This window comes from Podarcis liolepis, assembly GCF_965112155.1.
Source record: "Podarcis liolepis genome assembly, chromosome: 2".
NCBI classification, from domain to species: Eukaryota; Metazoa; Chordata; class Lepidosauria; order Squamata; family Lacertidae; genus Podarcis; species Podarcis liolepis.
In genome coordinates this window covers 68314241-68342128 of record NC_139555.1, presented here as the reverse complement: position 1 = coordinate 68342128, position 27888 = coordinate 68314241, and the positions used below count along the sequence as shown (strand labels likewise).

General features: G+C 43.3%; 2 protein-coding genes across 10 annotated transcripts in view; one reads left to right on the top strand and one right to left on the bottom strand.

Annotated features, from left to right (window-relative positions):
* The window catches only part of SNCB (synuclein beta), a 42093-nt gene extending 41218 nt beyond the window's left edge, over positions 1 to 875 (top strand). For all 3 annotated transcript variants that reach the window (XM_083488560.1, XM_083488561.1, XM_083488562.1), the window contains exon 6: positions 87 to 875. In XM_083488560.1, coding sequence (XP_083344686.1) covers positions 87 to 119 — 33 coding nt within the window. In that variant the 3' untranslated portion in view covers positions 120 to 875. The remainder of the gene's footprint in view (positions 1 to 86) is intronic.
* Positions 309 to 26484, bottom strand: LOC310699894 (glutamate dehydrogenase 2, mitochondrial-like). Of its 7 annotated transcripts, none has more exons than XM_083488565.1 (5): positions 24682 to 24938; positions 22944 to 23024; positions 18602 to 18664; positions 18275 to 18366; positions 309 to 2821 (listed from the first exon to the last, which is right to left on the bottom strand). In XM_083488565.1, exons 1-4 carry the CDS (start codon positions 24911 to 24913, stop codon positions 18296 to 18298), a joined length of 447 nt encoding a protein of 148 aa, XP_083344691.1. In that variant the 5' UTR covers positions 24914 to 24938; the 3' UTR covers positions 309 to 2821; positions 18275 to 18295. The 7 variants fall into 7 exon arrangements, 4 of the variants coding, with proteins under 4 accessions (XP_083344691.1, XP_083344692.1, XP_083344693.1 ...); XR_014522286.1 differs by lacking the exons at positions 309 to 2821; positions 24682 to 24938 and adding exons at positions 21563 to 21629; positions 24032 to 24347 and having other exon boundaries at positions 17974 to 18366; XM_083488566.1 differs by lacking the exon at positions 309 to 2821 and adding an exon at positions 21563 to 21629 and having other exon boundaries at positions 17974 to 18366.
* Positions 26485 to 27888: the final 1404 nt, after the last annotated feature.

The window sequence follows — 27888 nt, the reverse complement described above, 5'->3', positions numbered from 1 at the left end:
CCATGTGGGGTCTACCTAGTCACCTCCAGTGCTGGGTTGTTCTGACTCACATCCTCGTTTCACTTCATGACGTTTATTCTTTTCAGGAGGAATATCAGGAATACGAGCCGGAAGCATAATGGCTACCCCTGTTCCCGACACTTCCACCAGCAGCACAATAACAATAATGACCCTCCCCCTCCCATCCCTCCTCCACCTCTCCAAAGGAAGGCCTTGATGCAGATGGCGATGGAGAGGAGCCCCAACACCCCATCCTGTCATGAGTTCTTCCTCCAGTTCTGCTCCAAGGGACCTCATCGGGATCTGTGTTTTATGTATCGTGGTCTTTAGCATTAAGAGAAGAATTCTGAAGGCAAACCCTGGCTGCAGCGGTTTGTGCGCGCGCACATTTGCGAGCCCAGCCTTACTGCCCTGTCTCCCTCCCAGCGCAGTAAGGCCAGGCTTCCTTGTGTCAGTAAGAAGCATGTTGTATCTTCTCCGTTTTTAAGCAGAGCATTCCATCACCTCGGCCAGGACCCTGCATTGGGCCTGCTGTACATTTGCTTGCACGTGAATCACGCCAACTCCGCTTCATTACCATTGGTGGAACTTTTTTTTATATCTCTGAATGGATTGTTTACGCCTTTGTGATCTGTCCCTTTCCCGAGCCCCCGCCCCTGGCCTTGTAACAGAGACTCCCTGATTTTGACGGTTCAGAAATTGTGTCTGTGTATCCCAAACAAAAGGAATACCCTCCCTCTCCTGCCCCCAGCGCTCTGTGTTGTGACTGTGGCATGGATATATACCTCCCACTGTCGCTGTGTGTGCAATCCTGGGGCAACTGCCAGTGACACAGCTGCCCCTGTGTCCATGAATAAAGCCAACTCTTGTCTGTACCTTCTTGTCTGCCTCCACATTGTTCACAAGTCAAGAGGAAAGCAGTTGCCTTGCTGTGTGCTGCAACCAGGGGTGGCTTTTATAGACCAGGTCTCCTGCAGCCACTCTGAAACAGTGAAATAAATATATCATAGGAGTAGGGAGAGGCATCGCTTCTAGCAAGGAAAAAGTAAAAACCGATTCAACACCAGTGGAGGCTCAAGTATAGGTACCCAGATGCAAAGGACAACAAGGTTGCTTTTAATATTTAAAATGAAACAGGCATTTCAGCAAATACAACCTTGGAAAGAGATCAAAAATAAAACTGATAGTATTATAAAGGCTTTTATAGATATCCATGATGTGGCCACCCTTAGAAAACTGTGTACAGTTTGGGCCAACACATTTCAAAAAAGATATTATGAAGTGAGAAAACAGGCAGAAAAGCATAACAGAAATAACTGGGGCTGGAACTCCTATAAGGAAAGGCTACATTTGGGGCTTGGAGGGTTTTTTATTTTTAAAAAAGCAAGTAAGGGGAGATCAACATTTATCAAGTTATGCAAAGTTTGGAGAAAATGGACAAAACTTTCTCCCTCTCCTAACATTAGAACCCAGGATCACCCAACAAAGTTTTAGGATGGGGAAAGGATGTGTTTCTTCACACAGTGCATAGTTAATTTATGAAATATGCTACTACAGGATGAGATGGCTACTAGCTTTATAGCTTTAAATGGGGATTTGTGGAGGACAAGTCTTATCAATGGCTATAAGACATGGTGACCTCCAGTTGCAGAAAGTGTACGCCTTTGAATTAGCAGTTGTTAGGGAATAACTATAAAAAGGTAAAGGGACCCCTGACCATTAGGTCTAGTCATGGACGACACTGGGGTTGTGGCGTTCATCTCGCTTTACTGGTCGAGGGAGCCGGCGTACAGCTTCCGGGCCATGTGGCCAGCATGACTAAGCCGCTTCTGGCGAACCAGAGCAGCACACAGAAATGCCATTTACCTTCCCACTGGAGCGAACTGCTAGGTTGGCAGGAGCAGGGACTGAACAACGGGAGCTCACCCCGTCACGGGGATTTGAACCGCAAACCTTCTGATCAGCAAGCCCTAGGCTCTGTGGTTTAACCCATAGTGCCGCCCGCTATGGGAGAGGGTTATTGCCTTTGTGTACTACTTGTAGGTTCCCACAAGGGGTCTACTTGGTCACTGAAGGTTGCAGGATACTGGATAGATAAACCTTTAGTCTGATGCACCAGGGAGAGCTGTCTCAAGGCCAGGACAACCTCCCCAGGCCTGGTGCCAGCAGTTCTACTGCCTAGACCAGCACTGTCACCTCCCAAGAGCAACACTGGGAGGTAGGAGGTGGAAGAAGACGAACTCGCTGCCACCGCTACAGCAGCAGCAAAATGTACGTCTGGAGAGGTCACTGCACCAGCACCATGAAGAGGAGGAGTGTCAGAGATACTGGGAAATGAAAGCAGAAGGGGAGCCTACACAGTGATTTGCCTCAGGCGCTGCACCTGCAAGGCTCTTAGCTTAAGCTGCACCTGCCAAAATTTGCTCTCTTACACATCAGTACTTAAAAAGATACAGGAACCTTTTCAGTCTTTACATCTAGTGAACCTAACACTAAGGCAGCTGCTGAGAGTGTTTCAGGCACTAATTACTACATGTTCAAGTGCAGTGCTGTCCATGTAGCAGATGAGGGAAGACAGGACGTACAACTCTTGCTGAGTAAGGTATTCAATGTACCACTCTGTACATTTGGGGGAAGTGAAATGCCCACTCAAAAGCTGTTGTTCAGGCAGGCTGAAACAGAGGGAATACATTCTGTGCTTCTGAAAATGGAAAGATGTTTAATATAACACAGCTTTGTTGGATGCATCCTTTTCAAGTATGGGCTCTCTTCTGTGATGGTTAATCTCTGCTAAGCTGCCCAGCCAACACTGGTATTATTGCTACAATAAATGTTAGAAAAGGCTTCTGGAGGCAGACAATTTTTGCATTGTTTTGGTCTATTAGAGATTGCACAAATCTCTAGCCATATATATTAAAATCCTTTTAAATAACACACACAGATATTAGAACCAACCTAACGCTATGCCCCTTATCAACAGCAAAGGTCTTCTGGATAAACATGTCTAAGTCTCTTCCACCATGGCCCATGTTCCAACCTCTTATTTTGATTTTACCAGTGCCTGCACATATAGCAGTCCACATTCTTTCAGAGCTTCCAAACACTCAAGTTGGCTAATGAGGCCTGGCTTTACTTAGTACGTGCTATGTTGATTATTGGCTTAATGTGCTGTGTAACAGTACATAGCTATTAACTGTGGTTTTCAGTAAAGCACCCACAAATTTGTCTGATACACATACACCAAGGTCATAGTGGTGGGACACATGCATACATAAAAGAAATTTAATATCAAGCTACCTGGGTGATGTCCCCAGGAAACATTATTTCCAAATGCGTAATTTCACACTTAGAACTACTGCATTTTATGCATTTTTTCAAATGAAGTTAGTTTATCTGCATAACTCAACCCCTAACCTAAGGTCTTTCTCTAAGACCATCAGATAAAACACTGAATAAAATACTCCTAAGAGACAAGAAATATAATTTCCTTTATTCATTCAGTATCTGTGCAGATAATACCTATATTTTTCCATTTATTAGTGATTTGCTAACAATGGTCATAATATGTAGTATGGGAGGAGGAATGAAGCAAAAATACTACATTCTGAGAATTGTAAAAAATTGGTGCCCACAGCGAAGGCCATTGATGTAGATCACAGGGTAGGAAAACTCACAATGTGAAGGGTGGTGACTCATGCTGTGAGTTGTTCTAATTTAAACGATAAGAGTGGGAAAGTTGCTGTGGGAATGCCAATCCTTGTAACAAGCACAGTGTCTAGACAAGCTTGCAGCTATTCAGCAAAAAATGCACACTGCAAGTAGTGCCGAAAATGAGCATGTTAACAAAATGTTACGGTCACTGCGAGATACATTGCCACAGAGGTCCATTTATGCGATCTGGGGGGTTTTTTCTGAGCCCTATAGGTGTTCAGAAAAAACACCTTTGGATAAAAAGCAGCGGAGAAGAGTACCTGTACAATTTCATTGTACCACGAAAGGAGGAAGAGCATTAGCAGAGTTCTTAACTAACAGGCAGTAAGTTCGTGGCCTTGATAGAGTATATTTGTAAATTGCTCTAAGATACAAATACATGTTAATACTGCACACTGCTAGCATGCCAATGGATAACTTCAAGCACAGTGAAAATCCACAGTTATTAAGAACTTTTACAGAATGCACAAACTTACATATAAGTCTGGCTCCCTGTGCACTGAACGACCAGCACACAGAAGTGCAGAAATTCAGACACACATAATGCACAGCCGAGAAGCTACCTCATATTTTGCCTATTCTGACACTAGCGGCTTCCCCTTTTCCATTCTACAGGCAACTGGGATGGGACACTGCTAGAAAGAAGTCTACTTGGAGGGAAGAAAGGGTTTGCTTTCTTCTTCAGCCCAAAGAAAGTTTAGGTTCAAGTGGCATTAACTAATTTGACATCTGCAACGACAGCCTGATCTATCAGACTGAAAGTGGCCTGATACTTTGCTTCTATTAGTAGAAAAGCAATCCCTGTTGGAGAGCAACCAGAGCCAAGCTGCCCAGATTGCAAAGCAAGGTCACAAGCAAAGGAGGAAAGTCTGAACTAATGAAGCCGGTATTAGTTTATTGTGGGAAGAGGGTTGAGTCTACCAAGTCTGCTTTCCTACTACGCTTTTTGGCTGGAAAAAGGCACACTGTATAGCCTCACTATGGTTATATGCAGAGTCCATCTCAAAAAGCAATTCTGGATTTCTAAGGCCAATGTGAAGGTGTTTGAACAAGGAACTATATTAGAGAGAATGCAAACATACATAAAGAGCTAACCAATGTTTTTACAGGGACTAGGTGAATAAAGTGATGGTTTGCAAACATCCCTAAGATTAATAGATTGATTCATATTTCATTTGAAGACTTCAAACAATGGAAATTCTATACATTCATTTCTTGGAATATTATTTCCAGGTCTCTTGTGATCATTACTCTTAAAACATCCTACCACTGATGCTGCTGTATAAATAAATAAATATCACATCACTATGCATATCAATATCCAAAACGATTAATACAGTTGCCTGGTAGCTGAGAATAATCCTAGAAAGTATTGTTCCTAAGCAAGATGAAGAGACTCCAGTCCATGAAAGCTGTTCTTAGTCCAAATCATGCAGGGAATATCTCTGGATTCAGATTCCAGTTCTGGCACATTAGCCAAAAACTTCTTATCAGCCAGTGTGGTGCTGAGGCATCAGGCATAAGCCTGCATTTTATTAATGTTTGATCAGGGCTTGTATATTAAAGAGGGCTTAGACTTTCAAAAGTTTCATGCCAGGCAAGAAGGCTAGCTGCTTAAGAAAACACTGGCAATGTTTTTCCTAGACAAAGGGGCCCCTTGATTGATAGCAGAAAACAATTCTCAAAGTCGTAAAAGCTGAAATTACAGACTGAGTAAGGACACTGACCCTACATGTTATAGAAGATAAAAAAGGCAGAGATAAACATGATTAGGAATGAGTAAATAGTAAAATAATGCCAATGTGCCTCCCAGTAAAATGAGCCAGATCTTCTAAGGTTAAAAAGTCCAAGACCAAATGGAGAAGCATCTAGCTGGGAAGTCTTTTTAAAGCTGAGGGCAATAAATGTTGGGAAGAGCTAAGGGGAAAGCAGCTGGCTGAAGGGGGGGGATGTAAACTAAAGAGGTTTCTTCTGAAACTGTTTTAAACTGAGTTCCCTTTTCTACTTCTACTTTACAAAGGCCTTATTCCTTTTAAGAGGCTACCTGTGTTGTGTATTAAATATATTGTCTTAAATGTAATTATGCAAAGGATTTAAGAAATGCTAGATTTCATATAGTTGTAAGAGTTGTATTTTGAAATTAAGTCAGCTACCAGTCTAAGCCCCCCTGCTAGACAGGAAGACGCCATCTGGGCTGTCCTGATATATTAGCTGTCAGACATTTGTTTGGAAACCTTCAAATGAAGGAGATCTTTCAATGTTGATGTGAAACTCAAGATCCTTGACATATGTTTAAGATAAAAATTTAAGATTAACCATTTGTTTTAGAAGGCAATAGGGCAAGGAGGGCAAGAGGTGAGCTGGTAATTAAGATTCCTTGTTGAGACACATGTAAGATATATTACTACTTATTTGTCATTTATAGATGTAACAATATATAGCTCTTTGTCCTCCATATAAGGACAGGAGGATATGGGTGTATCTTTTGTGATTGGTTCTAGCAATCAGCCAATAGGAAATCCAACCAGGCTGATTGGACAGAGGCAGCCACAGGAGGAGCAAAGGGGGCTGGATTAAGGGAATATAAGGGCTGGCCATAATGGCAGGAGGCCAGGCCAGAGCTTGGTAACCATATACCACTGTGCCTCTCATTTATTTGTCTGACAAATAAATAATTATTTTAATTTCTCTATTGCTGCGTTGAATATTTCATTCCAGCTAAGCGTTAACCACAAGCAGGGTGCTACATTTTATGGTGCGCCTGTGACTCGGATAAGTGGTCTGCTGGAACGCAGCCCCTTCGCCCTATTGGGCAGGGTACAAGAGAGAGGATCTCTAAACTGCTTACCCAGCGCGCACTGGGAAAAATTTTTCCAGGGGGAACGCAGAAGTCTCGTCTGTCTGATACCCTGCTCACTGGCGGCGACGGACCGGGGGGAAACGGAACCAACCAAGGGTAAGTGCACAAAGGGATTTTTGGCCCTCCAATTAATTGGGAGGAAGAGAAGTCTTGATCAAACTTCTGCGTCTCAGTAAGTGGGAACTGAGTACGCTAGGTGGTTGGATACATCAGATGGTGATCTGGTGGGGGAAAAGGGAAGAATGGGAGGTAGTGTGTGGTGAAGTATCTAGCGCATTGTATGTGTGAGAAAGTACAGAGCAATCTGTAGCTGACCTGAGTGTGGAGTGGGCAGTACTTCGGTTCCTAGTAAGGCGACTTCACTAGGCAAGGAAACCCACGAAGCGTGTGTGTGAGTGACTGAGTGGATACTTCACAGGGCCATACAATGGGAGTTGGGGGTTCAAAGGGGGGAAATACACCTCTTGAATGTATGTTAAATAATTTTAAGAAAGCCTTCTCAGGGGCGTATGGAGTCAAAATGACGCCAGAGCGCCTGAGAACGTTATGTGAATTAGAGTGGCCGAAGCAAAATACTGAATGGCCATCTCAGGGAACCTTTGATATAAATTTAGTAAGCAAACTTTGGTCTAACATCGCCAAAGAAACTGGAGGGTGCCCAGAACAATTTTCATATATAGATTCCTGGCTGAGCACATTAAATAAAAATCCTCCATGGATAAGGGAATGCAAAGTCCAACGATGCAAATTATTGGCTGTAAAAGCCGAAGCTAGGAAAGGAATCTTGCCAAATAAACTCAAACCCATTTTTGAGGGACCAGAGGAAGAGCTGCTTCCACCTCCACCCTATGCTCCACATCGAAGGGAGCCTAATCCAAACACTCCACCAGTTGTAACCCCAAGGCAAGAAAGTGGAATGAATAATGGGGCTGGAGTCACAGAACTTGATTCCTTGATAGATTATGATAAATATCTTCAGGAGGCATTGGAGGCCTATAATGAAGCCCAAGCAGAAGTGGTTATTCCATCTGTGAGTCCCAGTAGAACTCCATCTACAGTCTCTTTTAGTGAAACAACTGATTGCCTACCCCAAACTCCTGTACATCCAAATCCTAGAGAATTATTACAGAAGTTACAGGGAGACCTTAATCGGTCAGCAAGCAATACAGCCAGGCGTATAAGGCTGCTAAAAGAACGCCTTGGGACAAATACCATCCCCTATGATTTGAGGCCCCTAGAGCAAAGCGAAGAGAAAGATCACGTAGTAGCCCCTCTCAGAAGAGTATTTGATGCCCTTGAGGAGCCTGTGCTGGTTAACGGGCAACTCGGACCACGGCCACCTCGAACTTCGACCCTCCAGTACATTCCATTCACAACTACGGATCTGATGAATTGGAAAACACACACCCCATCTTTCGCAGAAAAACCTCAGGCTATGATGGACTTGGTGACTTCAATAATAAATACTCATAGTCCTACTTGGACAGATTGCCGCCAGCTCCTGAATACTCTGTTCACCACTGAGGAAAGGAGAGACATAATTGAAAAGGCACAGATATATTTGCATGAGCAGGCCAGAGTGGGAAATATTTTTAATATTGACCGTCATCTCCAAGACAACTTTCCCTTGGAAGATCCTAATTGGGATCCAAACAATGTAATTCACCTGGCCAGACTTACCACCTACCGCCAGACGCTTGTGCAAGGTATCCGCAGGGCATGCCAGAAGCCCACTAATATGTCTAAAGTCTCAGAAGTAGAACAGAAACCAAATGAGAGTCCAGGAGACTTTTTAGAGAGGCTGCAAGAAGCCTATCGTATATGGACTCCTTTTGACCCTGAAGCCCCTGAAAACAGCAGAATGATTACTGCTACATTTGTGGCCCAGTGCGCTTCTGACATTCGTAAGAAAATTCAGAAATCAGAAGGATGGGAAGGGATGCTGATGAGCCAAATTATGGCCATTGCACGCCGAGTTTATCGGAATAGGGATGAGGCTGAGAAACAAGAGAAGAAGAAGTGGCAGAAGGAAAAGATGGTAATGCTAGCCACAGCAGTGAAGCAAGACTACCACCCCTTAAATGGAGGAAGAGGGCGGGGAAGGAATCCACCACTGGGAAGGAATCAATGTGCGAATTGCAAGAAGGAGGGTCATTGGAAGCGGGAATGTCCTGAACCCCTGAGGTTGGAAGAAGTACGCCCAGGCCCAGGCTCCGGCCCAAGAAACCAGGGACGGGGACGGGGAATGATCCGAGATGGAAGATATCAGAGACCTGGACAAGGACGGAGTAGGGACAATGTCATTGGACTGGCAGAGGAGGATTTTACCCAAGACTAGGAAAGACCGGACTCCATAAAGTTAGGCTTCCAGGAGCCCACGGTCACGATTCAATTAGGAAGCCATTTAATAGACTTTATGATTGATACTGGGGCTGAATACTCAGTACTCCCAGAACTATTGCAGAAAAAGGCATCCAAAAGTGTAGTCATTAAAAGTGCCACTGGTCAGTCAGCTAAGAGGTCTTTCCTCCAACCTTTGGAATGCCAGATTGGGGGACATCGTTTAACCCATCAGTTTTTGTATATACCTGAGTGTCCAATACCTCTCTTAGGTAGAGATATGCTGTCCAAATTGCAGGCCCAAATCACCTTCACTCCTCGAGGTCCAGAAATGAAACTGCCATCAAAGGCAGCAGGAATAATTTCCCTCTCAGTACCTAAGGAACAATCATGGCGCCTAATGTCAGCCCTGCAAGTCCAACCCACATTGGATACAGAGTTAAACAAGCTCCTCCGAACTCTACAGGTGCCACCAGGAGTATGGGCCGAAAATAGCCCACCAGGAATGGCCAAGAATATAGCTCCAATTGTAGTAACCTTAAAACCTATGGCTACCCCTGTATCTGTAAAGCAATATCCTTTACCCCGGCGAGCAGCAGAGGGCATCCAGAAACATTTGGACCGCCTATTAAAATATGGTCTGCTTAAGCCCTGCCAATCAGAATGGAACACACCCCTTTTGCCTGTTCGAAAACCTGGGACAGATGAATACAGGCCAGTGCAGGACTTGAGGCTCGTAAACCAGGCTATCGAGACCTTGCACCCAAATGTACCAAACCCATACACCCTGCTGAGTTTGATCCCACCAGAAGCAACATTTTTTACTGTATTGGACTTGAAAGATGCATTCTTCTGTTGCCGGCTGGCACCACAGAGCCAACCTATATTTGCCTTCCAGTGGGAAGACCCTTTGACAGGAACAAAAGGCCAGCTAACCTGGACGAGATTGCCCCAGGGATTCAAAAATTCCCCAACTTTATTTGGCACTGCCTTGGCGAAGGATCTAACAAGTTACCCCTCAATACCTGGAGAAAAGGTGGTTCTGCAATATGTAGATGACCTTATACTAGCAGCAAAGGATTTTGAGACCTGTAAAGAAGGTACAGAGGAACTGCTCCACTTGCTCTGGGAAGCTGGCTACCGAGTTTCCCAGAAAAAGGCACAGTTATGTTTAGAAAAGGTCAAATATTTGGGCTTTGACATCTCACACCAACAACGAGCATTGAGGCCAGAGAGGAAAGAAGCTATTTGCCTTATCAAGGAACCTACCACAAGGAAACAACTCAGAGGATTCCTGGGAACAGCAGGGTTTTGTAGACTATGGATACCTGATTTCAGCAGTCTGGCCAAGCCCTTACATGAAAGCACTCGAGGTGCAGAAAAGGACCCATTCGTATGGGGACCTGAGCAGCAACAAGCCTTTTTAGTTATCAAACAACGACTTATGGAGGCCCCAGCCCTTGGACTGCCTAATTCGGAAAAACCCTTTCAGCTGTATGTACATGAACAGAATGGGATTGCAGCGGCAGTCCTGACCCAGAGATTAGGAAGTTGGAACCGTCCAGTAGCTTATTTGTCAAAACAGTTGGACTCAGTAGCAAAAGGATGGCCTCCATGCCTAAGGGCAGTAGCGGCCACTGCAAGCCTTGTCAAAGAAGCTGATAAATTTACCTTCGGCCAGACAATGTATGTGAATGTACCTCATGCTGTTCTGACACTCATGGAATATAAGGGTAGTTATTGGCTAACGAACCCAAGGATGGCTAGGTACCAAGGCCTATTGTGTGAAAATCCCAGGATTCATCTACGAGTAGTGAATATGCTCAATCCAGCGACTTTGCTGCCCCTACCAGAGGTAGATGATGAAGAATCACATGATTGTCTCCAAATAATGGATGAAGTTTATTCCAGTAGACCCGATCTGAAAGATGAACCATTGAAAAATCCAGATGTTGTATATTATACTGATGGTAGCAGTTACCTGCATGAAGGTGCCAGACGAGCAGGATATGCTGTGGTCACCAATGAGGAAGTTGTGGAAGCTGAAGCTTTGCCTGCTGGCACCTCAGCACAAAAAGCTGAACTTATAGGTTTAACTAGAGCTCTGCAATTGGCAGCCGGATGTAAGGCAAACATCTATACTGATTCTAAATATGCCTTCTTAACCCTGCATGCACATGGTGCTCTATGGAAAGAAAGAGGTCTAATAGGAGCCCACGGGAAGGCCTTGAAATATGGACCTGAAGTAGAAATCCTGTTAGAAGCAGTATGGGCTCCAGAACAGATTGCTGTAATGCACTGCAAAGGTCATGGACGAGGAAGGGATCCAATAACCAGAGGAAATCATGCTGCTGACAAAGCAGCCCGAGAGGCAGCCCAAAAGCCTGTGGGAGGATTTATAGCAGCCCTCATACCAGAGGTAGTTCCAGAAGAAGTTAAACCTCACTATACCCCAGAAGAGAGGAAGTGGGCTGAACTGGAAGGAGCAGTTGTGAAGGACGGTTGGATGATCCTGCCAGACAATAGGATTTATGTACCTCATCATCTAGCAGGCACAATTGTAAGAAATTATCATGAATCTACTCACCTTGGCGGTACTGCAACCAGAGAGAGTCTCAGTCGGAAGTTGTATATTATTAACCTATCACAATTAGCAACTTGCATTTCACAGAAATGTGTTCTTTGTGCTAAAAACAATCCCAGGCAGGGACCGGTACAACCTCCTGGAATCCAACATGTGGGATATGTCCCCATGGAAAGCCTAATTGTGGACTTCACAGAGCTGGTCCCTTCTAAGGGATTCAAGTATCTCCTTGTGTTTGTAGATACTCTTACTGGATGGGTTGAAGCTTTTCCCACCCGAACTGAAAAGGCACGAGAGGTAACTAAGAGACTCCTCACTGAATTGATCCCGAGGTTTGGATTACCTAGATGCATTGGAAGTGATAATGGGCCAGCGTTCATTGATCAAGTAGTACAAGAAGTATGTCGAGTCCTACAAGTGAAATGGAGACTGCATGCAGCCTATAGGCCTCAGAGTTCAGGGAAAACTGAAAGAATGAATCGGACTCTGAAAACCCAATTGGCAAAATTAACCCAGGAAACGGGATTGGGATGGGTAGATGTGTTACCCATAACACTGTTTCGTGTTCGGTGTGCACCCACAAAAAGACTTAAGTTGTCACCTTTTGAGCTCCTGTATGGGAGACCGCCCTCCTTTGTTCAGGATATTCCAGCTGATCTTAAACAAATAGGAGACCATGTGACACAGGGACAAGTGCAATCTCTCTCCCGTGTTTTTGTTTCTCTTAACAGGTGGGCCCTCGAGCGCACGCCGTGCAGCATTGCCGAGCCGATTCATCAGTTCCAGGCTGGCGATAGCGTATGGGTGAAAGAGTGGAAACGTGATCCACTTGCACCTAAGTGGCGTGGACCTTACACCGTCTTGCTCTCTACTCCAACAGCGGTGAAGGTAGCTGAGGTGACCCCCTGGATTCATCACTCCCGTTTGAAGAAGTCCGAAGGCAGTTGGACGTGCAAAGGTGACCCCTCTAATCCTCTTAAACTGACTCTCTCCAAAAACCCCTGTATCTAGCCCTACCGGGAACGGGCTAGGTCACGGGCAACATTAGACGACCGGCCTGCTGCAGCCACAACCTGGAAGCTGGCTGACCTGCGCACGCCTGAAGCTTGAGGAGCATCTGAACCAGCGATTGTGAAAGGAAAGATTCTCTTATACAATTAATTGAATGCCCCCCCCTTGTGGAACAATTATCAGAGATATTACTCATTGGGGATCCTTGGGATATATGTTTTGGTCTTGGTGGTTCCCCATTCCTGTCACTGGGGGAATTATATTGGGACTAATATTTATTTGCTATCACTATAAGGTAATCTTTTGTGGAAGGAATGCATATGCTAGACATCAACATGATTCTATTATTAATCCTGATCCCTTGGGAAGGGGAAGGGTCCTTGAATCTGGCCAAATTGACTAAATATGGATTCCGCCATGACCACAATATGTGGGTAGGTTTAGCTGAAATGGTAGCCAATGTTGCAAATAGGACCAATTGCCTTGTTTGCTCTCTTGGGCCAGATGATTCAGAGGGAGGTATGCCCTTATTACCGATACCATTAGATGCCATTGGTATGGTAAGCGAAATACCACACCAAACAGAATTACAGAATTTCCACGGATGGAACTCAACTAAACCATTACGAGTTATACCTGTACAAGGGGAATTCTGTGTACATAAATCATCAGATGCAGCTGATTCTACCATGATAGGCTCTTCTCATTGTCACTATACTTGGGATAATATTAAGAATACCTGGGCACACGATACTACCTATCGAACTCGGAATGCCTTGCCCTGTGCACCTCCTTTTATTCATGCATGGAAAGTGGTATGGAACATAACTGTGACAGAAAAAGGCAATCTAACATACTGCACTGTGAACTCTCTACCTCTTCTGATATTTCGCCTTCTGTACTCCACGTACCAAAAACCTCAGACCCGATGGTTGTGGTGGATATGTGGAGAATGGGCATACAAGAAACTCCCCTCCAAATGGAGTGGGACTTGTTTCCTGGGATGGGTATTACCACCAATGTGGATTATGCCTACTAATTTGGCCAAGCGTACACGAAGAAACGCTGATATTTCTCATATAGCAGGAGGAAGTACCCAAAGTTGGAGCGGTACTGATGATTGGCCACCAGAGCGCATTATAGCCTATTATGATCCTGCCTCCTGGAATCCTGGTGAGCTCATACAAGGGGCACGGGATCCTATTTATAATCTAAACAGAATAATTCGATTGCAAGCAGTAGTGGAACTTGTAACCAATGCAACGGCCCAGAGTTTGAGACTTATTGCACAACAGTTGGATGAAAGTAGAGCCGCCATTTTGCAGCTGAAAATGGGAATGGATTATGTACTTGCCAAGCAGGGAGGCCTATGTGGAGTCTTGAACTTGACAGGGAATGCCTGTTGCTTTAACATTTCAGATAATGGTGAGGCAATCCGTGTGTTGGCCACAAAGATGGAGAATATAGCACATGTCCCAGTACAAACATGGGAAGGATGGGATATGGGATGGCTCACCAATTGGTTACCTAATGTCACAGGACTCAAAGGGATACTATTGTCTTGCTTGTTTTTCTTGACAGTAGTGGTAATGGTTTTATGTATGATGCCATGTATCATTTCATGTTTTAGAAGTACAATTAGCAAGATGGTTTCAAATGAAACTCTACCTCATATCATGGCCCTATACAGAGCTTTACCTCAGGAACATGATGAAGGTCAAGCTATCAAGGACACTTGGGACGAAGGTCCTTGAGCTTGAAAGGGGGGAATGAGGCATCAGGCATAAGCCTGCATTTTATTAATGTTTGATCAGGGCTTGTATATTAAAGAGGGCTTAGACTTTCAAAAGTTTCATGCCAGGCAAGAAGGCTAGCTGCTTAAGAAAACACTGGCAATGTTTTTCCTAGACAAAGGGGCCCCTTGATTGATAGCAGAAAACAATTCTCAAAGTCGTAAAAGCTGAAATTACAGACTGAGTAAGGACACTGACCCTACATGTTATAGAAGATAAAAAAGGCAGAGATAAACATGATTAGGAATGAGTAAATAGTAAAATAATGCCAATGTGCCTCCCAGTAAAATGAGCCAGATCTTCTAAGGTTAAAAAGGCCAAGACCAAATGGAGAAGCATCTAGCTGGGAAGTCTTTTTAAAGCTGAGGGCAATAAATGTTGGGAAGAGCTAAGGGGAAAGCAGCTGGCTGAAGGGGGGGGATGTAAACTAAAGAGGTTTCTTCTGAAACTGTTTTAAACTGAGTTCCCTTTTCTACTTCTACTTTACAAAGGCCTTATTCCTTTTAAGAGGCTACCTGTGTTGTGTATTAAATATATTGTCTTAAATGTAATTATGCAAAGGATTTAAGAAATGCTAGATTTCATATAGTTGTAAGAGTTGTATTTTGAAATTAAGTCAGCTACCAGTCTAAGCCCCCCTGCTAGACAGGAAGACGCCATCTGGGCTGTCCTGATATATTAGCTGTCAGACATTTGTTTGGAAACCTTCAAATGAAGGAGATCTTTCAATGTTGATGTGAAACTCAAGATCCTTGACATATGTTTAAGATAAAAATTTAAGATTAACCATTTGTTTTAGAAGGCAATAGGGCAAGGAGGGCAAGAGGTGAGCTGGTAATTAAGATTCCTTGTTGAGACACATGTAAGATATATTACTACTTATTTGTCATTTATAGATGTAACAATATATAGCTCTTTGTCCTCCATATAAGGACAGGAGGATATGGGTGTATCTTTTGTGATTGGTTCTAGCAATCAGCCAATAGGAAATCCAACCAGGCTGATTGGACAGAGGCAGCCACAGGAGGAGCAAAGGGGGCTGGATTAAGGGAATATAAGGGCTGGCCATAATGGCAGGAGGCCAGGCCAGAGCTTGGTAACCATATACCACTGTGCCTCTCATTTATTTGTCTGACAAATAAATAATTATTTTAATTTCTCTATTGCTGCGTTGAATATTTCATTCCAGCTAAGCGTTAACCACAAGCAGGGTGCTACAGTGCATTCCCAGCACACAAACCAGCAGCAGTGAGGCAGTCAACAGTGCCTCCTCCTGCACTAAGCCATTTGCCATGCTGACTGCAATGTCTTTCTGGGGCGATTTCTGCAGCATGACTGAGCAGTTAAGCTCAGGGCGACAGCAAACAACACTTCTTCCCAACACTCCAAGTTGTATGGAGGGGACACGTCACCAGAAGCACTGGTTGTTTTCCAGTGATGTATTCACTGAATCTGCTGGAAAGGATCCTTCCTCCAGCTTTACCATAAGAAACGCAGCAGACAAGCGCAAACCTTTTCAGCAAGCAGCAGAACCTGGCACACCTGCTACCAATTAAATAGGCCCCAAGCTGCTAAAACGTGACAAGGCCTGTGATCAGCCAGCCAAATCTGCTGAAATTCAGATTAGCACAGAATGCTTCATTTCAGTAAAATCATGAAGTAAACTGATACTAAGGTCTCCACTAGCCACTCAATTTTATGTTCACGTTCCAAAGAGATTGCAGATATATTGGAAAGGATTCAGTAAAGAACTGGGGATAGATGTACAGAAGTAAGGATTCATATGCAAACATTTTCCTCCACAGTGAAGTGAATTCTTGTAGTTATCTCACAATGGAATTTTTATGGGCATCCCAGTGTTTTCAGAATTATTCAATACATCCAATCACAGCCCAGTCCAACCTAAGTCCATATGGGGGGGGGGGGATCAAGCCTGTCCAAATCATGGTAATCTGCAACCATAACATAGATGCTAAAACATTCACAAGACTAGCTCCATGGTTCAAAAATAACCTCCCCCACTCTCTAGTGAGCATATGATATTGCTAATCTGCCACAAACAACAGCTCTTCAATCCAGTGTGTAAGGCTGAAGCTGGATAACTGCAGGTGACAATGTACAGAAAACCTATGTGCCAGCTGGGAGAGAGGAGGAGCTGTCCAGTACAGTAAAGCTCAAAGCGATACGGCCCAAATTTGACATTACCTATGGCATATGTGGCATTCCTATCAGTCACCATTTACAACTGTGATGATGAGAAGTGCCCATCCAGTATTAAACAAAGTTAAACTTGAACCAACAACCTGGACGAACAGAAACACCATAAGTAATTAGCAAGTAGTGAGTTAAAATTCCAGCCAATAAATTTGTTAGAACAGCAATACTAGGACACCATTCTTTCAAAGCAGGTTTTTTTAAAAGGCTGAACTGTTCCATAGGGCCAATAATCTTCACATCACTGGTAAACCAAAAGACAATATATCACAGTTACAATGTGAATCTTTCCCAAATATCCAATCCCCATTGTCTAGGAGCAGCAGGTTCCTCTTTCTTGTCATTTATCTTCCCTGAATCACAGTTACAGGGTGCCATAGCTGCCTCTGGCTTTTGCTGTGTCCTAAGCCTACTGCAATATGAGAAGCAGCCTTCAGCCAACAGGCAAACTGACTGGATATCATTGTACAAACAATAGTAACTTCAGCAGGCTGACTAGACTACACATGTGTGATGTTGTTTCTGGACAAACACTTCATTGGCACCTATTCACTCAGCCTTGCAAGCATACTTGCAACAAATTCAATCCTATTGAGCAAGCAGCCTCACCAGTAAAGAATATGCCGTTAAAGACCCTACAGCCACACAAGTGTACTGATGCTCATATAGCCAAGACTAAGATCTTCTTTTCTTATCCAGAGCTTTGGGCACCAACACATACAACCTGTACTAAGAGCTCTCCAACCCTTCAAATGCCGTTAAGACAAAAAATGCAGTAAGATGTCCTCTGGCCAGCTATCAGGATGGACACAGGCTGAAACCAAAGGTGTGACTGATTCTGGAGCTCTGCTGGAAGTGGGTGAGGAACAGTAACTTGATTGTTCTAATTGAGATTCTGACAACAGGAAGGTAGGCTCAGTATCTTGTATCAAGCAAGAGTATGTGGAGATTTACTAACATATTCTGAGAAAATGCTGTTACTCAGGCAACAGCAAGCCTTTAGTATAGCTGTGGAAAAAAAGAGATTCAGGTACTAGGAATGAAAATGAAGGGTACACCACAACTAGGGTGCAAACCAAGAGAGAACAGAAAACATTAGTGTGGATTTTCTATTGTGGCATTTAAATAGAGTATGTATATGGGGAGTATAGTGCAGATAATGCTTGCTAGGACAAGCCTGCAATAAAATATGTGCACAAACTCAGGATCTCTCCTTTATGGCAGGAAGAAATAAAGTAGATTCACTTGCAAAGATGGTTCTCATCTGCAGGAGAGGCCACTGAACAGACGGAAAAGCACCATTACCACAGTCCAAGAAGCAATTAAATGTTTAGGACCAAATATTGAGCTAGCTACAATATGGACATAACCCTGAAACAAGGAGATCAGGGCATTCCAAGCATGTGGTAAAGGCAAGCCACATGAAATAAAAGAATAAGACATTAAACTCTAACAGATGGTTAATTTGAACAGCTACAGTGTATAATTCAGTAAATCAACAGCTTCTCCAAACGGCTGGCACCATCTACAGGTCTAAAAAAGAACAGCTCTCCAAATAAATATCAAGGAAATTGGGAACAGGAAAGGGAGGAGTAAGATGTAAACAGAAGGGAAAGCTTCCAGAAATTCACAGCGACACCTCAGGTCTCCTCACTCACTGTGATGTTCTAACTTCTCAAAGGTAACACACACTTTTTCCTCTTCAGGCAACAGACAGAAGGTCAATAGAATGGTAGTCTCAAGAAGTGAAACTTGACTCACTGTAAACCTTAAAATACTTTTTCAACGGTGCAGTAAGAGGCAACAGTCCAAGTCTAGGTTATACAGTACCTTGTGGCTGCACCCATGATTTTCTAGAAGATAAAACATAAATAGAAATTAGCATGTCCCGGTACTCTTGTCCTAAGCCAAAACTTAGAAAATGGTGGGTTACAAGGAATTAATGCCAATGAGCACTATTCTGATGATATTATAATGAATGTTTTAGAAGCATAGAGAAGGATATTAGAGAGGTATCTGTAGGATAGTGATGGCTTGTCCTGTGAAAATAGTGAAAAAGAGAAAAATATTGAGTGAATAGACACCTACCTTGGCTGAACATTCCATGGTGAAAGCTAATCCTGAGTGTACAATTCCTTTCTCTGAGGCACCCTATAAGAAAAAAACACACTGTATGGTTTTTAGTTGTATTTGTATTGCTTTTATTTCTTGAATTGTATTTTATTTTATTGTAATTGCAATACAATATCTAAGTAATAAAATCAGCAGTAAAAATAAAATTGAAAACCATACAGTGTCTAGCACGGCAAATTAAAAATGCTAAAAGAGGTAGAAAAATAATTAAGCCAAGATGCCCAGCAATTTGGAAATGGTTTGGGCGGGGGAGTTTGAGAACCACTGCTCTAAGGACTAGGTGAAATTTATATACAGAAGACTGCACTGAACTACATATTTTAAATGGAGGAGGAATGTCATGGAGAATAGTATGCCCAACACACACATCCCCATCAAAATTCCAAGATTGTATCAAACAGGGGAGACCTTGCATGGCCCACATACAGTGGTACTTCAGGTTATAGACGCTTCAGGTTACAGACTCCATTAACCCAGAAATAGTACCTCGGGTTAAGAACTTTGCTTCAGGATGAGAACAGAAATTGCGTGGCGGTGGCGCTGCGGTACCAGGAGGCCCCATTAGCTAAAGTGGTTAAGAACAGTTTCAGGTTAAGAACGGACCTCCGGAACGAATTAAGTTCTTAACCCGAGGTACTACTGTATCTCCTATGATTATGGGGCCACATTTTCATTAGCTGTAATCTGCTGTCACATATGTTCTGCAGCACAGATAAGAACTCAAAGTGTTTAGCAACCCATAACCGGATTTTCAGACTCTATAATTTCTCTCCACACACGTATCGGGCAGAGCCTAATCTTTTACTCACTGTTATTGTCATAATGTTGCAAACAATGCTGAGATGAGGAAAAAAGTAAGTAAAAAATAAAAGCTGTTCTACATGTTCCTGCTTGACTCAGTCCCAGAACTGAAGAGTCCCATCGTGTTACTTATTGCATCTCTAACAGAAAGATCCATGCATTTCCAGTTCTAGTTCTTGCAGCTCTTGATTAGATTGCTTCAAGAGCCTCCAGAATAAATCACTTGTGATGCGTTGCTAGGGATATTTTCATACAGGGAAAACTGGTTGCTTGCAAACCTGAACACACTACATTTTTTCTCCTTTTGCCAGCTTTGTGCATTAGGGAACAGAAGTGGCTTGCTTGGTAAACTAGCTTCCCAGCAGATCACTGTTGGTCACAGGAGGGAAAGGGGAGAAATTGCAGAGCTGCATTGTGCAAACATACTAGCGGAGCCAATTCAGTGCTTCTGCTGGCGCATTTGCAACATGCCAACCTCTCTACTACCTCACCGCCTCCTTCTAGGTGAGCAGCAAGGACCTATCTGACAGGAAGCTAGTACAGCTGCTCTGCCCCACCCAGTGAGCTGCTTCTGTTAGGAAGCTCGCCCAATATAAAAAGAGTGGATTTGATCAGTCAGCTACTACCTAGTCAGAATATTGACATACACTTGCTGCATGCTTAATAAATACATATAAGCACATCAGTCTGGTCAAACGAGGAGCATTCTCCATTGTAAGTTGTTTCTCAATAGTAGCCAAGATGAGGATATTGCAAGGCACTTTGAGGATGCTGCTTTCAAGCTTCTAAGCTTTTCAAAATTCAACTATAGTGCCATGATTGTGGAATGAGAAACACACTTCAGTTTGTCTAGCCTGACATCCAAGGCAGGAGTTTTAGGGATGCCTAACAGTAGGAAAAAAGTGATTAACCTTCCACTGAACCAATGTCTTAAAATGATAAGCTTTGAATTGCTGAGAAAGGCTTGTCCTTTGTCCCATAAGTAGACAGTGTTTCCTTTCTGCTATTAATGTTTACAGAAGGGCCCATATCTAAACCACTTGTATCATCTAACATTTTAACTTTCTATTCACCAGCACTGGATTTAGGGCAGTGTGGATGGTTCCCCCCCCCCACAGGCAATGAGCCAAGGGGGTGTAAGTTTGAGAAGATTTCATTTGGGGGCACTAAATTTTGGCCTCGCACAGGGCACCATATTGCAAAAGATTATCAAAGTCTGCCCCTGCCTTCATCAAAGTATCAGTTGCTTGAACGAACTTTTCCAAGGAAAAATCCACAGCAGCACCGAGAACCAAACATGACAACTTTGGTAAGAGTCTTCCCTTAGGATGAGAGCTACAGTCAAGACAACAGCCAAATTGACAGCACAACCCATTCCAGGTTAACTGCCAAGAATAAATAGGAGAAAGATGAATACAGAATGCATACACAGTAGCTGAGTTCTTCCCCTTGGAGCTCAGAGTTCAGCTCCTGCCTCAGCTGCCTCAGCTGATTTCTTCGAGGAAAATTTAAACTTGATTTATTGGGGAAGGAAAAACAATTCACAAAGACAACATTCCCCGAGGACCAGAGGGCTTCCCCTCTTAGTTTAATTTTCTTGGCAAGTTAATTAGAGTAAGCAAAGTATTCCTTGGGGGATTGCTCAGCAAACTTAATTCAATAGAGGTGACTTAGACACGGTTCCTGGTACATGAACAGCTAGCCAAGTTTTTTAACCTGAGGGAAGGATTGCTTAGGGGACAAATGTATTTCTCCAGGATTGAAGGGAAACTGGCAGGCTGCCATCTCCTAAACCTGCACAAACAAATGTGTTAGCAGGATACACATTCTGATGAAAAGCTGGTATCCAAGAGTCCACCACCCACCAAACAAAATGTTAGTATTATTCACTTAATGATGCCACAAACAACAACAACAAATGATTTTGTGGAGTCCAGAGGGGTAGCTATGTTATTCTGTTGCAGCATAAACAAGAATGCTATAGCACCCAAGACACAGAATAGCAATCACGTATTGATCTAGGATTTCAGTGATCAGGTTCAAATCCCCTCTTCAGCCAGCTATAAAGCACACAGGCTGACTCTTGGCTACCTGCTGTATTTCAGCCTAACCTACCACATTGAGTTGTTGCGAGCGTAAAACATGGGTGGGTGGGGGGAATAGTGAATCCCGCCCTGAGTTCCTTGGAAGAAAAACACAGTACAAATATAGTAATTGGTTACAAAAGCTTTCATGGGCCACAACTCACTTTGTCAGAGGTCTAATGAAGTTACCGAACCAGGCACACGCCCTGAATAACTTTTATAATGATTCCCAGGATTTTGCTGGCTTCACATTGGATACCAGTTACCATTCTTAACATTCAACTTGTGTCCCTTTATCCTCTTGCCTTGAGACAGACCTGTTCGACTTATGTAGATGGCAAAAAGGCATTGTTGGCAGATGCCAGTGTATATTATGTTAGAACACATGCATGTGAATAAGTCATTGATTGTATGGCTGATATTGTTGGCTCCAGGATGGTATTGCTCAGATAGATATGGGGACAAAGTTGACATGAATATTTGTTCCTGGGACTTTACTTTCCTTGGGTACAGATGGGAAAGACCTCTGTCTGACACCTAGGGAGCTCTGCCAGTTAAGAGCAGATAGTACTCAGCGAGCTGGGAAAATAGTCTGACTTGGTATAGGGCAGCTTCTTATGCTCATGTGGGCTACAAACTTAATAAAATGTGTAACAGGGAAAAGCAAAAGATAGAAGCCAGAGGTAATTTCCTCCAACATTCCAATCTTCTCTCCATTTCATTCTGTCCTGTTTTCATTATCTCCACTCCATCAATTCAAGAAATGCCAACAAAGACACTTCTATTGTGTACTTTAAGTACATAATACAATGCTTCTAAAACTGTTGGTCCCAGCATATTCCACGGTGTGTCATACAAGAAATAACTTTCTTTCACTGGGCTGACAGCACACTATTACAGTTATATGAACCCTTTTGGAGATAGGCTTCTTCTCTTCTTCCCAAAATATATGTAAATTCTATTCAAATACACATTGCGTATTTATACTGCCATTAAATATGAAATATAATATATATATGTTGTAGACACTTCTCAAAGTGTCTGAGAAGCACTGCATACTGTTTTTGGATTTGACATCCCGCTTTATTACTACCCGAAGGAGTCTCAAAGCAGCTAACAATCTCCTTTCCCTTCCTCCCCCACAACAAACACTCTGTGAGGTGAGTGAGGCTGAGAGACTTCAGAGAAGTGTGACTGGCCCAAAGTCACCCAGCAGCTGCATGTGGAGGAGCGGGGAAGCGAACCCCATTCACCAGATTATGAGACTACTGCTCTTAACCACTACACCACGCTGGTTTTTCTGAGATATGCATTAACTCTTCTGCGTATCTCATCCATACGGTATTAGAGTAGTGCCACCTCCTAGCCTGTTGTGCCCATCCTAGTATTTTTCACATCTGGTGCAAACATACCCACTACAGCACATTTGTATGTCATCAAAGCAGCCAAGGCCTTTACTTCATCAACAGTAACGGCACTGCTGTAATGAATCCCTGGGGAAAGATAAGAGAAACAAACAGGCACGTAGTCAGTGAATGTACAACAGAAATGTATCAATGTATTTGTATTGACTGTCCTTCCCACCTACTCCAGTTCCAAGGGCTCTGAGCAGTACATATAAAAATGTACAATTTTCTGCTCATGGTGGGCACTGAATTCCTATCTATAAAAAAGAGATTGTAGTTTTGGCATAATTAGTTTGGAAGGATGTCATCAGATTAATATAAGGCAGCTCAGGCCATTACAACTTCTGAGTTAGTTGGAGATACTTTATTCCAGCCACATGTCATTGCAATACAAAATAAAATAATTAGCAGGAGTTAATTTTTCTAAAGTCACCTTGGAATGATGACCTTATTTGATCCTGCTCCCCTTTTTGTAGGACACTGAGGATTAATGGGGGGGATCTGATTAATTGATGGATAATCTAATGAAAAGGGGGGTGGGACACAGGAAGATTGGACTTTTTAAAAAGGTGTCAAAGGACACATTCCTCCCTACTATTTTCATACACACACCTGCTATTTGTCAGCATGCAACAAAGGTAAGTTCATGTATCGTATGGTGTAGTGGTTTAAAAGCCAATCTCTAACACTGGGTATATTTGTAATCATTTGGTGTGTAGGACTGGTAAGACAGACATTATTACATATATTACAATTTTATCCAAAATTTCTGTCTCCCCACCCCTGGGGTCCATTCCCATGGCTTCCCAAAATCAGAAGTGTTTTTATAATGCTAGTTTCAAAGCAGATGTCAGCTTATGTCAAGTCCTTCTTTCTAAAACAACCCATCACTTTGTGATTGGATTATAAAAGAGCAATTTCTAGGATTGATGGGTGTAGAAAACTAAGACAGTGCTAAGGACCACAGACTAGGAAGCACAGCCCAACTGACAGTAGTGCCTCTATAGTGAGCTAGATGGTAGTATTAACCAAGTAAGAGAAAAGAAGCAGGATGTACACCACAGTTCAAAGGAGTTCTGCTCTTGGAACCATACTTATTCACATTCATTGCAGGATAGGAATCTTGTCGAGCTGTTGCCATAAGCGGCAAAAGCAAAGACAAATGTAGTTCACCAGTCCTGTAGCCTGCCAGGTGCTTGATCAATCCTCTCATGTTTTTGCAGTTCCACCCTTTCATGGCTGGTTGGCTGTTTTGCCTGATGGTAACATGTCTGCCAGACCTTTTCCTTTGCTTGTAACAAACGCAAGTCAGTTACAGCAAACACACACACACAAATAGTCTTGTAACTCCTTAAAGACAAACACATTTGTTGCAGCATATACTTTTGTGGTCTAAAGTCCTCCTTTATCAGATACTGTACAGGATAATTGAAGGGAGCCACTTAACTGATGAAGTGTGGGGCTAGAACTCACGCCACAGTTACTCTGCAATCTCATGCATCTGCATTCCGAATTAAGTTGCATGGTGGTCAGTGAGGTTCACTCCTAATAATCGCGTTTGGGATTTCACAAGGATCTTTTCATATGCCGTTAGCTTCGTTTGGGAAGGCTTGCTTCTGAAACCCTTGCCAACAGAGGAAAGGCTCCCCCTCCCCTTGCAGGGCAAGCGGTTCTGGCTGTGCTGGGCCTGGCAGGCCTGGATCACTTCCCAGTTGCCCCAATCCCTGCGGAAAGGGAAGACCACCTCCAGGACGTGGCCGGAGTCCGCAGCTCCGGATGGCCGTGAGGATCCCGTGAATCCGCTGCTCCCGCCAATTCTGGTCTTTGGAGCTGTGGAGCCGCTTCACCAGCGGAATATCTCGACCATGCCCAAGCTGGGCTCTCTGCCCCGCGCGCCCTAGCGGCGTTCTTCCTTCCACCTGCACAACACGAGTGCTTTCCCGCAGGCGGCGGCGGCGGCTTCTCACGGTCGCCATGGAAACGCGGCCTGGTGCCCCTGGAGCCTTGTCAGAAGCCTCTTGGGGCTGGTACCGCAAGTGGTCTACCCCACGGAGGCCGCTTCCCTTCCCCCCCCCCAAAAAAAGATATTTATTAAAGTTTTTAAAATATAACAATGAAAATAAAAAATAAAAAGAAACAACATACAACATAAAAACAGTTAAAAAACAGATAATTTTCCATAACATATCTTCCTTACGCTTATTTCCCCAGACCTCCTCATACCTCCCTTCTTTGTATTCCACTTCAATTTGTTAGTTCAGCAAATCCTTACCATTAAGCTTTTACCCATTTGTAAACCTTTTTTTCGTATCTCCTAAAGCATTACAGCTGGAAACCCCTTATTTTCTATCCAACATCCTTCTAACATTCAATAATTTTACAATATTTCTGTAAATAGTCTTTAAATTTCTTCCAGTCTTCTTTCACCAACTCTTCTCCCTGGTCTCGGATTCTGCCAGTCATTTCTGCCAATTCCATGTAGTCGATCACCTTCATCTGCCATTCTTCCAGAGTGGGTAAATCTTGTGTCCTCCAATACTTTGCAATGAGTATTCTTGCTGCTGTTGTAGCATACATAAAAAAAGTTCTGTCCTTCTTTAGCACCAAGGCAAAACCTTTTCCCAAGGTTTTTCCCAAGGCAAAACCTTAACACTCCTTAACAACCACCGCATTCCGAGCAGGGGGAGTCAGGAGCCGACGTGGTATCCACCAGCCAGCGCGAGGGACCAGCGCCCTAAACTGGGGGGAAAGGACGGGCGACCACGGCCTACCCTAGCCATTAGAAAGAGGATTTAAAAGGGCGGGAGTCTAACATATTGGTTTCCCGTTGGATAGGAATTTTGCCCAGTGGGGAAAGAAGGCGGGGAGAGGAAAGCGTGGCCATTGGAGAAGAAAACGAGGGAGCCGTGAATTGGGTGGGTCTTATGGACAGTTTGTGGAAGAAGGTGTTGAAATTCTGTTGAGGGGTGTAATTGAAGTGGGTGGGGAGGCGGTATCGATTAACTAGATTTAAATGCAATTCGGGGCGCAGTGGCAGAGATTGCATTCACCGAGCGGGTGAAGGAGAGTAAGTATGCAAAGTCCTCCCATTTCCATGCTGTTTCCTATATACCATGAGGGCTAGTAGCTCTACTTATGAAAACAGGCTTTGGGGTGTGAGGCTTTGAAAAATCTGGGACCCTCAACAGTTTCCTTTGCTTATTCCATTCTTAATTCAGCGTTGTACAGACTGGAAAGTGGGAGGGCAGTTTTTAGGATGAATGTTCCTGATTCACTCATGTTCCAGAAGCAGGATTGTTAACTATTTTGTTTATTTGCTTACTTGCTATTGAAGGTGCAGCATTCCGCACCCATAACTGACAGAAATCAATAAAAACGTTTTCCATTACTTCCTCTGGCTCAGCAGTGGAGAGCCTCAGGCCTTGGGGCTAAATGTGGCCCTCTTGGCTTTTTATATTTCCCCAGGCCACAACGCTCACTGGCTCTGTCGCCCTTCTTGAGTGTCTTTCCTTGGCTGGAATGTGTCCTTGAATTGTCATAATGTTCCTTGCTTACCTGGATGGAGGACTGAGTGGGGTGTGGGAGCTTGTAGAAACTAGCCTGCTTTACTAAGATGACCTTTGCACCTACTGCTCTGCACAGTTTTGCCTTTGACCAAGGCCAAGCCTATTCTTTGTGTGTGGCGCCTGGGTGATTGCCCTGAAGTGAATGCGGCCTTGAGTTGGAAAGGGCTCCCTGCCCATGATCAAGATGCTAGATTAACCAAGATTCAGTAATATCCAACTGTCTACGCTAAACTCTCTTAATGAAATTATCCATGGGCATATTTGTTGGTTAAATTACGTTTGACAAGTCAGTCACTCACATAAATTTCTGAGACATCTATCTGATCTACTGAGAACAATTTGTACACAAAAACTGGTTTTCCAGTGTAGAGCCACTGAATCAGTTTCCTTGGGTTCAGAAGGTTGCTGAATGCAAAGTTTCTGTTGCTGGAAGCCTATCTGGAGCACCCAGAGTGTATATGTGGTTTCCTTCTCTTTAGGGAGGCAGGCACAATGCCTATATAAACATACATTCTGTAAAAGCCAGCCATTTTATCATAGGTTTTGGTTAAACGATGAACAGCATTTACTAGTTACAGTATTCTCTTTTATCGTTCTAGCAGACATGGATGGAGGGTCAATGGATATGAACTGATGCAACTGGCAGTTTCCTAGTCAAATGTCTGAGACAGAACACACTATACATTCTGCTGAGATCAGTATATAGAGCTCCTTTGGGAAGGCATCGTGACATGTAAGTGCTTGCAGTAGCTTGCCCTACTCTGCAGTGATAGCATAATGTGATAATTGGGAATCTTTCATTCTTCAGAACTGTCAGCTTGCACACCTCTCCTTGATGCTAAGTTGATCATAAAACATTTAAAAATAAATAAAATGGCTTCATTTTGTTTTTTAAGATTTGTCAAAAATATTTAAGCTCACTAGTTGAGAGCACATCTTCCCAAAGCAGCTTAATGAGGCATTCACCTGACAAATCTCAAACACTGTAGGGTAGGTGATGCATATTTTATAGCCCTGAATATTAAACCCAAAGAAATTAATCACACTTGCTGGAGAGGTTTTTTATTTATTTAAATATTGCTATTCTCCTGTTAATACATACTAGCCTTTAGGAGCCGGGGGGGGGGGGGGACCGGGACCATCCCTCTTCCTTGAATTTCCACTATTACTGATTGTTAGGGGTTTTTTTAGGTTATTGAGTTTAATATCTAAGCATTAGATTCTAAGGTTTTGATATTATGTACTCTTACATGGAGAGATAATTCTGTTGAATTAAATAGGATTTATGTCAAGATAAATATTCATAGGATTGGGTTGCACATCAGTTCACCTAATTCTAATGTTTATTTGGAAGAAAAGGTGTGATTTGTAGAGAGGCAAATATT

Bases quoted from the DNA above. Each gene is read 5' to 3' on its own strand.
- LOC310699894 (XM_083488565.1), bottom strand. From the start codon at position 24,913: ATGGCGACCGTGAGAAGCCGCCGCCGCCGCCTGCGGGAAAGCACTCGT. The intron at 23,025-24,681 runs GTGGTCTTCCCT...ATCTTTCCCCAG, and splicing joins ACTCCGGCCACGTCCTGGAG to GGATTCATTACAGCAGTGCC. The intron at 18,367-18,601 runs GTAGGTGTCTAT...TTTATCTTCTAG, and splicing joins CCATGGAATGTTCAGCCAAG to AAAATCATGGGTGCAGCCAC.